We start from the raw sequence: 11,908 nt of genomic DNA, 5'->3' as shown, positions 1-11,908 counted from the left end.
TCTTCAAACCGAAAAATATCTGTGAATGTCACACAATCATCTAACGCTAAACCAGCACCCGTATGTAACTCACAACCACTAACCAGGGCCTCAGCATATGTGTACTGTGGGTTCAACCTACCCATCAAACAAACAGAAAAGCATGTAGAATCATTATTCACAGCTACATATAAATGCCTTCTTTTTTTATTGATAATCTGCTCTATCAACAGTGTTTAAACTTTATGTCATGGGGCACCACCCTCACGGTTGTTGACAATTTGTACCACCAGTTCTAGTGATTCATCAATCATAATCTCATCATTACTCTGCATAACACTTTCAAGTAAATTACCAAACGTGCGTTCATTATATTCATCTGCTCTCATGGTCACATGTACGGGGATGTATGAGATTCAGAAATTTGTATAACTCTAACATCACCATCATTGCAATGAGTTTGCATCAGAGAGCTCGGAGGAGAGTCAACTAGATCATGTGAAAAATAGGGGCTACTAAGCTCGGTTAACAAACCTTGCATCTGAGGATTATTGTGTGCATCGCTGTGTAACAAAGTAATGGCCGGTTCATTTAAAATTTCGGGTGTGGTCTGTTGATAATGTGTAGAGGTTGTTGGTTGTTCCGCATCTGGTCTGTTGTTAGCAATATCTTTCGCCATTTCTCTAGCTTGACATGTAAAAAACAATCCACTTACATGTAAAAATATTATTCTAACTATAATTATGGTGATGTACTCTGTATCATCACCCGGGGTCCTCAATCTGTTAGTTGGTAAATAGAGTAGGTTCCGCTGTAATTGCTAATAACATTTTACTACAAGACTGAAAATGTCTGTTAATAATTAGACTTACACAAAAAGTATCTGTTCAGGTTGTATAAGATCACAACCGCCGAGTCCAACTGACACTGATGCTGGTCACTTGGTCTGAAATAAATACAAAGAGGGTTAACAAGCATATACAGGTAATTAAAGCTGATTAACAATAATTTAAAAAGTCTACTTACCAAGATTTGAAGGCCCAAAAATGTGTTTACCAAACACGGCTGGGTTTAATTCCGCTTAACCTAAACCAGAGATATAAAACAATCAATAAAAGCGCATGGATTGCTCAATCGTAAAATGTATTTACACATTCTTAAAAAGTTCAAATGTGTTGTTTGTTAGTGTTTGTAATTGCAACACAATTAAATTCAATGTAAATGGCATACTCCGCACTGGAAACAACTGCTGTCTTCTGTGGAAGCCGCGGATTTAATATTGTCTTTACATCGCAGCCGGGTGGGGCCTCCAGCAGGTCAAGCCTCTTAACTTTGTCATTGGTTACACGTCATCGTTCTTTAAGTTAGAATTATACCAGCTCCAATTATTTAAATTGTGGATAAAGCTTAACTAGCTAGTTCAGATAGTTGTTGACGTTTGACAACCAAATATATTGATACTGCCTGTCCGGTAGAAACATCGTTCTTGTTAGTTATTGTGGAGCAACTGTGACATCACGTCATTTAATTTCATCTATTAACAGCAAACTCATCCGCTTACATGTAAATGCTGGCTATTGTCACCATATCGCCATTAATCTCTTCAACATTTAACAAACACAAGTCCATGATATAGCAATCAAAAATCGTATTTCACAAGTTGCTTCAAGTCATTATGAGAATGTAGCACATCTTACACGGAAGTCCCAGCATTCGCCCACACTAACACAGACAGGTATTCCCAAACTCGCAAATACTACAGTTTGTAACCATCGTTGCCTGTTAAACATTTCAACCAATGTGAAGAAAACAATCTTGCTTTGATCCCCGTTGTACAATTTCATAAGGTGCCTTTACAAAAGTTTTGATTACCTGAAATAACACATCTTGACCTTTCAACGATTCACAGATGTTTGTGCAAATTTATACGCTACCTTCCAGGTAACCCCTTATTTATATCATTCACAAAAAAGCATGTTTCCCGCATGTAATTCTGTGCTTGTGGAAAAACAACATGCTACATGCACATTGTAAAACATGGAAGGTTAACACCCTCTGGTTGTAGGACATCTGTTGTACCACTTGTCAGAACCTAAAATGCGGCAGAAGTTATAGCATTGCTGAACCCTGGCGCCCTTTTGTTAAACACCAATCATCTTGCCACTGATATAACATTTATTGTCTGGGAATTAACCATTCCGGAACCCTAAGACCCCATTGTTAAACATCAAACAAATCACACCTGTTATAACAGTTGTCCGAGGTGCTCATCAGTCATTGTAAAACATCCAACATGGACACAACAATGCAAGCATAAATTACAAAGTCACCGGAAATGCATACATCATTCCAGTGATCTGAGAATATTGCTCCATACAGAAGCTCTCCAGATTATTTTGATTCCGTGGTTCAAGCTTGTGGACTCTCCTTTTCACCTCATCACACAGGTTTTTAATGGGGTTTAGGTCAGGGGACTGGGATGGCCATGGCAAAACCTTGATTCTGTGGTGAGTGTGTGCTTTTGATCATTGTCCTTCTGGAAATCCAACCACAGCCCAGTTTAAGCCTCCTAGCAGAGGCAGTCAAATTTAGATGTTATATCTACTAGCACATGAGTCCATGATACCATGCATCATGATATCAGCGGTTATGTACACGCACCTAAAGGATTATTAGGAACACCATACTAATACTGTGTTTGACCCCCTTTCACCTTCAGAACTGCCTTAATTCTACGTGGCATTGATTCAACAAGGTGCTGAAAGCATTCTTTAGAAATGTTGGCCCATATTGATAGGATAGCATCTTGCAGTTGATGGAGATTTGTGGGATGCGCATCCAGGGCACAAAGCTCCCGTTCCACCACATCCCAAAGATGCTCTATTGGGTTGAGATCTGGTGACTGTGGGGGCCATTTCAGTATAGTGAACTCATTGTCATGTTCAAGAAACCAATTTGAAATGATTCGAGCTTTGTGACATGGTGCATTATCCTGCTGGAAGTAGCCATCAGAGGATGGGTACATGGTGGTCATAAAGAGATGGACAAGGTCAGAAACAATGCTCAGGTAGGCCGTGGCATTTAAAAGTGGCCTAAAGTGTGCCAAGAAAACATCCCCCACACCATTACACCACCAACACCACCAGCCTGCACAGTGGTAACAAGGCATGATGGATCCATGTTCTCATTCTGTTTATGCCAAATTCTGACTCTACCATCTGAATGTCTCAACAGAAATCGAGACTCCTCAAACCAGGCTACATTCTTCCAGTCTTCAACTGTCCAATTTTGGTGAGCTTGTGCAAATTGTAGCCTCTTTTTCCTATTTGTAGTGGAGATGAGTGGTACCCGTGGGGTCTTCTGCTGTTGTAGCCCATCTGCCTCAAGGTTGTGCATGTTGTGGCTTCACAAATGCTTTGCTGCATACCTCGGTTGTAACGAGTGGTTATTTCAGTCAAAGTTGCTCTTCTATCAGCTTGAATCAGTTGGCCCATTCTCCTCTGACTTCTAGCATCAACAAGGCATTTTCGCCCACAGGACTGCCACATACTGGATGTTTTTCTCTTTTCACACCATTCTTTTAAACCCTAGAAATGGTTGTGCATGAAAATCCCAGTAACTGAGCAGATTGTGAAATACTCAGACCGGCCCGTCTGGCACCAACAACCATGCCACGCTCAAAATTGCATAAATCACCTTTCTTTCCCATTCTGACATTCAGTTTGGAGTTCAGGAGATTGTCTTGACCAGGACCACACCCCTAAATGCATTGAAGCAACTTCCATGTGATTGGTTGATTAGATAATTGCATTAATGAGAAATTGAACAGGTGTTCCTACGAATCCTTTAGGTGAGTGTATAGTGGTGAAATAATGTAGAACCCATATCAAATAGAGGGAGAAGTTCGCTCAAGTTTATTGGAAAATTGCAGCACAGATGTCATTCGGTGAAAGTTTCATTATCTTCTCACTGTAATGTTAGTTGCCAGCTAGCCTATACATTAAGGGTTTCTACCTAGCACAGATCATGTTTCTAGAAGTTAACCCCCCATGCCAGATGGTCACTGTAAACATTCCTGGGGTTATCAGAGCGCAACCTACAGAGAGATAATCTAAACAGAGATGTATCTGTTGTTCTCATAATCTAAGCACATTCACTTCCAATGAAACGTACATTCACATTGTAATTGTTAATGCTCAGATTCCACATCACTGATCTATGATCATATTGATCACACATGAAAAATCCACATGCTCTGATGTCTTTCCATGTATATTCAATGTACATTAGAATATAATTTTGTATGAACCATTCATAGGCATTTTACACTCATTTTGTATCTATAATATTGAATATTTCTACCCATACTGTTCATATTCACAGTCTTACTCTTTTAAAATTGCTGCTAGTTGCTTGGAGATTCGTTGGGAACTTGAACCATCTTCCTCATCTTCCTGTGTGGGGTCAATATAGACCCAAGTCCTCCTCCAGACCAATTGTTAACATCTCCAATTGCTTTAAACTTTTTTAATTATTTCTGTTAGTGGAAATGGGCATCTTTATATATTGCTATTTTCTTATAGTCATTTCCTCATTTGTGCCGCTCAACAACCTTTTATCATTACTGTATTCTGGTTTCTTTCCCCTGGCAATGGATGATCATGCGCATTTAGCCTGTGTGTCACCTCATCTATACCCCAGTGAAACAGGAAGTCAAGCCATTTAAGTGTTCCTAAATAACTCAGGTCAACATAAAAATGTAAAATATGAATGGGAATATACTAAATTGTAATAGATTTTACTTTATTTCTAGGGGTGCCAATAATTGTGTCACACATGTTTTGGAGAAAGATTATTGTTTAATTTATTTCACTTTTCTTCTCAATCGTTTTACTTTAGGGGAAGGCTTGATTTTTGTGAATATTTTGTATGAAAGAACAAGAGGATGAACAGCAAATACTTTTTTGTTTCACAGACCGTGTGGCACATATTTATCAAGGGTGCCAATATTTGTGGAGTACACTATACTTCCAGTTCTGTGATGACAAGTTGGAAAGCAGCCTGGGGCAGGTTGGGAGAGATATGAGATATGGATGAGTAGGTGGTACCTGTGAAGGATGGGGGAAGAGGGTAGGAGGAGAAGAATGGGGGGGTGTAGGCATGAGTGGGGGGCAAAGAGTGGGGGGGGTGAGATTGATGTGAGTTTTCAGGGGCCTTTGAGAGTCAAATCTGCAGTATAACTGGTTGAGTGTGTTCGTGGGACCCACAACGACGACCAACTCCACTGATTACAAGGCATGTACAGTACACTGACAACCAGGGTGCGTTTGTAAATATTCAACCGAGTAAATATTCTATCGTTTCACCCATTTTGTAGGGGCGGGCGAGTCCTGAGGTGGCAGACTCTGAGCCAGGAGCTCCGCCAAAGTCAGGGAAGCCTCCAACCAGTATAATGGGAAAACCAGTGAACATTGCAGCACCATGTTAGTACAAGTATAGTTTTGAAATAATCCAGGTAATTGGACTGAGATAGACCACGTGCTCAACTGTGTGACTGTTCGGCATGGTCACCAAATCCTGATGAGTAAATGAAAACAATCATGGTGTCATTATTTGTGTCAATATTTGGTCTTGTTCTGTATGATCTTTCTGGCTTCTTTTGTGATCTTAAAACCCGGAGCTTGAGCATTTTAATGATTTCTTTGTGTGTCCCAAATAGCACACTATTCCCTGCAGAGTGCACTTCTTTTGACAAGAGCCTGAGGCTCCTAGACGATCCGCTTTTTACACACAGAGTCGTGTAAAAGAAATGTAAATATTTATTGTGACGGACTGAATATGGTAGCAAACAGACTTGTTCTCAGGCTTGGGAGGCTTGCCCAGAGTGTGTAAGCATGTGTCCATGGAGAGACAAGATGAGTCAAGTGATTATATACAAAGCAGTACAAAACAATTTAAAAACATTTGATTTTAAATTATTTGGTTTATTTGGTACTTCTTGTTACACATGCCGAACATTGATTTGAAAAGGTGAAACCATAAGACCAGCCTAAATAGATTAACACTTCATCATCAATCAAACATACTGCATTTGAAGGCCTAGTCCTTAATTTTGCCAAAATAACAAAATGGGAACCCAATCAATATACCCATCTCATCAGTTCATCTCACGTATTGTCTTGTTTAGCGCACACCTGGTTCTCATTTACTATGATTCCCCCCAGTATATCTGTTCCCTCTGCTCCCCTGGTCTTTGTGTGTGATTGTCTCGATCTATGAGCCACATCAGACATTGTATTTGTGCGTTACCTTATCTTTGTTAAAATAGCCTTTTGACTCTGCAGTTCCTCTCCTCCTTCATGAAGTCCTGACAGGTTTAAGGCTGTTTGCCTGCATAAGTGATTCGTTATGACTCCTCAGGTAAAATGTCTAGAAGACACATCGTTGGTTGGACAGATCCTTGACGATGCCAGGTTTTTCTAAACCTGTTAATGACAAAATGGGCAGGCAAATACTTTCCAGAACCTCCATGACAAGTTGTCCCAAGATGTTTACACAAGGGATTACTTTGTTAATTGTTTTTATCTGTGTACATAAGGATGCTGGAAATATTTCACTGAATGTGTCATTGTGTTATGCCTGGACCATGTTAATCTAGAGTGGTCCTAAATGGCATCTTGTTCCCTATATCATGCACTATTTGACCAGACACCAGACATGGTATGTAGTGTGCGATTTGAGGTGCACATCTTGATTACATGGCAACGCCTAAAGTTTGATCAGTATGGGACAGAATCAACATCATCTCAGCATCTGCGTGATACTTCCTTGAGATGAATAGTTTAAAAGCATGCAGGCAGGCACCTGGTCTCACACTTTTACAGAAGGAGCAGGTGGATTACCTGTGCAGAGGGGACTAGAGGACTTAGTTAGAAGAACCATCATGACACATCAATGGGTGAAGTTGTGGATCTCTTTCCTCTACGGTTTATCTGCTGCTTACTCTGATTCTGGTAATAAAATATATGTTATAATATGCAGTGTCATGTTAAGATGGAGATGTAGTTAGCCTGCTAGACTGGGCCCAGTACGTTTGACAATTTTGACCAGGCTGGTCAAACTAGCCAGCCGGCTAGAGAAATATAGTTTTTTAAAGATTCTATGGCATAGATTTTGGACCCAGCTGCCCATTGCCCAAAATGCTTAAGTTTCCTCACTAGATAAAATCAAAAGAATCAATTCAATCAAAACCACATTACAGTATTTATGCAACTATTTTTGCCAAGATCAAATTAACCAAATGGCTCTAATGTTCTGCATAAAAACCTACAAACTTTGTTAGACATCCTATCCGACAGTCAAAGAAAAATTTAAAGTATAAAATGAGTTTCTGTTTTTTTTCCAGTTAATATGATTCCAATGACTGGGAAGATACCAGTGATCACAGGTATGTTATATATAAGATATTTTCACACTGACTGCACTAATAAACATTGATAAACACAGCAAACACTGTTGCTTTAGTCAGAAATAATCTTAATACTCCTTTGCCCTTACAGTTGGTGTGAGTCAATCCCACAACAGGCAGGTCTGCAGCACGTGGGGTAACTACCACTACAAAACCTACGATGGGGACTTCTTCCAGCTGCCCTACACCTGTAACTACGTGTTGACTTCACTGTGCAAAAGCAGAAGCGGCTACGAGGAGTTCAACATTCAGCTGCAGCGTGAAGAGGTGGACGGTCAGGCCACCATCCAGAAGGTCTCTCTGAAGCTGGATGGGACCTTCGTGGAGCTGACTCAAAGTAGCATCAATGTCAATGGGAAACAGTAAGTTGTAATTTAGTGATCTGGCAGACACTCTTTACCAGGTAATTCATATTAGGTAGTTGGGTTGGACAGCCACATAACACAGTCCTAGTGAGCAAATGTTTACTCTATCAATGCTAAGTAGTCAGTATCAGCAGTGAAAAAGGGTTGGTTTACAAAAACAGGAAAGTTTCCTTGAATTTACAGCAGACGTTTGACAAGGTGAAGCTCTCGATTTACCAGTCAATTTACGTTCCTACTCTCACCTATGGTCATGAGCTTTGGGTCATGACCGAAAGGACAAGATCCCGGATACAGGCGGCCTAAATGAGCTTTCTCCGCAGGGTGGCTGGGCGATCCCTTAGAGATAGGGTGAGAAGCTCGGTCACCCGGGAGGAGCTCAGAGTAGAGCCGCTGCTCCTCCACATTGAGAGGGGTCAGCTGAGGTGGCTTGGGCATCTGTTTCGGATGCCTCCGGAACGCCTTCCTGGGAAGGTGTTCCGGTCCCGTCCCACCGGGAGGAGACCCCGGGGAAGACCTAGGACACGCTGGAGGGACTATGTCTCCCGGCTGGCCTGGGAACGCCTCGGTGTCCCCCCGGAAGAGCTAGAGGAAGTGTCTGGGGAGAGGGAAGTCTGGGCATCCCTGCTTAGACTGCTGCCCCCGCGACCCGGCCCCGGATAAGCGGAAGAAGATGGATGGACGTTTGACATTTAGATCATTTGAAAGGAAGGGAGGGATTCTGGGGAAGAGAAGCATGTTCTGTGGGTTCTTTAAATGATTGTTTAGACTAGGGTAATGTAATTTCCCCTCTGATGGATACTTCATTGTGTTGTCCCCCATAGGGTCACGTTACCATTTGGTCAGTTTAATATCTTCATGGAGAGGACCAACTCCTATGTGAAGATCACAGCCAAGCTGGGTTTAGTCATCATGTGGAACGAAGATGACGCTCTCTCGGTATGTGTTCTATCCACTAAATCTGTTGGATGTGCAGTAGATTGTCCAGTAGGTCTTTATTGACAGATCTCAACAATGAATTCCCTCGGATACAGTTTTCAATAAGCGAGACTCATTTGGCATTTTAACTAGACATTTCTAAAAAGACTGGGCTATACCTTTCCATTATATACCGCTACAGTGGACACAATTACCAGTAGGCCTACAAAAGAATTAAGAATTCATGCCACTATATCTGGTTCTTTGATGAAGGAATCCAGCATTTGAAATGTTGAGTTAAAACTAAGAGACCACTGAAAATTAAACGCTTCTGTTCCTCACTTTTGGAAAGGAAAGGTGCAGTGGTCTCTAAATATTTTCCATAGCTGTATATATAGGGATATGTAGTATTTATGATACATGCATTTAAAATACGTATATTTCAAATACAAAATAGGATTTTCTTATTTGTATTTGATAGGGTAGATGAAAATAGCTTCATATTTTGTGTCAAAATACGTGAGTGTTTTGTATTTTGTAGTTTAAAAATTCTGTAAAGTACTTTGTGAGAAGTCTACATGATGACATCATAAAAATGCTACTGATTGGTCGCTACTCAGTAATGTTGTCCATTCTTGTTGAGATCAGAACAGAAAAGTAGTCCATACCCGAAGATGAATGTCAAGGTGAGAAATGTACACGAATGTTGCCAGCTTTCCATGGATTTGTTTGCATAAATTGCTGCAATTTTTAACAGTTCATGTTATGTTTTGGTGTTTGTGTGAGTAGCCTAGGCTAAATCATTCACCAATTTACGTGATGTTTTAGCTGACTATTTGACCCGAGTTGCAGCCCTCACAGTTAACGTTTGCTTGTTACTTTCAGCCTATGTTTTTGTTGGTTTTGCACATAGATAGAAGATAGGGTTTGAGATTGTAACCTTGTTGAAGTCGCTGTTTAGTATGATCATGATTTTGCTTACCATTAGATGAATGTCTGCCTGACACAATTTATTATAATATTTATGATAATAATCAAATTATTACTTAGAAACTAGTTGCTATGAATAAAGGTGCCATCAGTTGCCATCAGAGTCATTGCAAACTGATCAAATAGGCTGATAGATGGAATCAACTGAGTCAGTGTACTGGTGAAAGGATGAATCAAATAGACTGATAGATGGAATCAACTGAGTCAGTGTACTAGTGAAGGGATTAATCAAATAGACTGATAGATGGAATCAACTGAGTCAGGGTACTGGTGAAGGGATGAATCAAATAGACTGATAGATGGAATCAACTGAGTCAGTGTACTAGTGAAGGGATAGATCAAATAGGCCGATAGATTTGCGAAGTAATTTGTCCCTTGAAGAAGTATTTGTAGTATTTTTAAAATACAAAAATACAATAATTTATTTTCATACATGGTGTTGCTGCTGTATTTTGTAGTTTATTTTTATACACTTAAAATTAAGATATTTGTATCTGATTTTAAAATACATTTAAAATACATTACATGTATTATTGCCCATCTCTGCGTCTGTGTATATACAGCTCCAGAAGAAATTAAGAGACCACTGCACCTTTTTCTTTCCTTCCCAAAAAAGTCCAAAAGGAAGGTTTTGAGTGAGGAACAGAAGGGTTAAAATTAAGAGACCACTGCAAATTGAACGCTTTTGTTCCTCTCTCAAAACGTTTCTTTTCAACTTTTTTGGAAGGTTGAAGGAGTATTAAGACGATAGTATTTACACACACACACATATATATATATATATATATATATATTATACCAGTCCAGGACACACTGTGAAAAGTTAATAAAATCTGGTGAACAGGATACAAATAAATAGAAAGAGACCAAGTTCTAACCATAAATAAAGGATAACAGTGAACTGAATGTTTGTATGCATGTGGATGAAAACATTGACTGTGGGAAAATATATATGGTGTGTACATTGAATGTGGGTAAATACATATGGTGTGTACATTGAATGTGGGTAAATATATATGGTGTGTACATTGAATGTGGGTAAATATATGAGGTGTGTACATTGAATGTGGGTAAATATATATGGTGTGTACATTGAATGTGGGTAAATATATATGGTGTGTACATTGAATGTGGGTAAATATATATGGTGTGTACATTGAATGTGGGTAAATATATGTGGTGTGTACAGTGAATGTGGGTAAATATATATGGTGTGTACATTGAATGTGGATAAATATATGTGGTGTGTACATTGAATGTGGGTAAATATATGTGGTGTGTACTTTGAATGTAGGTAAATATATATGGTGTGTACATTGAATGTGGGTGTGTTAGTGTAATAAAGAGTGTGTGTGTCAATGGTGAATGTGTGTTAATATGTGCCAGACTGAGCTGGGGGTGGTGTTTTATGGGTAAGTATACAAACATGCTCTGTGGTCCAAATGAGAGTGTATGCAAATAAGTTGGTAGTCTGATGGCCCGGGGGTCATTTGTGTTAAATCAACTGTAAAGCAAACATCCCAAAAAATTGCAAAAGTATTATATTGTAGCACATAAAGTGCCTATACACACACCCAGCCTAAAACCCCAAAAGGTAAGCAACAACAACATTTTGAAGCATTATTGTGGTCCTAACTTTATATGCCCTGCTGTAGGCCATATTTGTTGGTACTGTACTTTAATCCACAGTCATTTTCCATTTGCTCTGTAGGTGGAGTTAGACTCAAAGTTCCAGAATCAGACCTGTGGGCTATGTGGAGACTTCAATGGAGTCCAACTTTATGATGAGTTCATTGTGAATGGTAAACAAAATCAGAACAGGTCTTAGGGATATTAACTATGCTCCTGTACTGCTAATGAATATGTGGTTTCAGTCATTGTGAATGGTAAACAAAATCTGAAACAGTCTCATGATAGAATATTAGTATACTCTTGTACTGCTCAGTACAGCTCAAATGTGTTTATAAAGGCCACATTAGTTAAACCATTTATTGGAGGATAACTGTTCACAGCAATGTAAATACAATGTCTTGGCATTTGGGGTAATGATTATGGACCTTTTATCAGTTAACAGGATGGCCTGAATCCTGAATTGTGAATTGGACATAATGAAATTAAGAGGAGGGGAATTCATAACAGTAAATGTTTAAAAATAGAACAATTTTTTATGAAAAAAGGATAGAGGAATAAA

At 39.5% G+C, this 11,908-nt stretch overlaps 1 protein-coding gene across 1 annotated transcript in view; it reads left to right on the top strand.

The window, feature by feature from the left end:
• Positions 1 to 6,911: 6,911 nt before the first annotated feature.
• Positions 6,912 to 11,908, top strand: part of LOC114829528 (mucin-2-like) — a gene marked incomplete at its 3' end in the record, with an annotated part of 30,549 nt that continues 25,552 nt past the window's right edge. The window contains exons 1-5 of the mRNA XM_034288167.1: positions 6,912 to 6,992; positions 7,385 to 7,426; positions 7,539 to 7,809; positions 8,634 to 8,748; positions 11,429 to 11,519. Coding sequence (XP_034144058.1) covers positions 6,923 to 6,992; positions 7,385 to 7,426; positions 7,539 to 7,809; positions 8,634 to 8,748; positions 11,429 to 11,519 — 589 coding nt within the window. The remainder of the gene's footprint in view (positions 6,993 to 7,384; positions 7,427 to 7,538; positions 7,810 to 8,633; positions 8,749 to 11,428; positions 11,520 to 11,908) is intronic.

Source organism: Esox lucius, chromosome 19 (assembly GCF_011004845.1).
Source record: "Esox lucius isolate fEsoLuc1 chromosome 19, fEsoLuc1.pri, whole genome shotgun sequence".
NCBI classification, from domain to species: Eukaryota; Metazoa; Chordata; class Actinopteri; order Esociformes; family Esocidae; genus Esox; species Esox lucius.
Note: the sequence above shows the minus strand (reverse complement) of the source record. Positions and strands in the feature narration are given on the sequence as shown.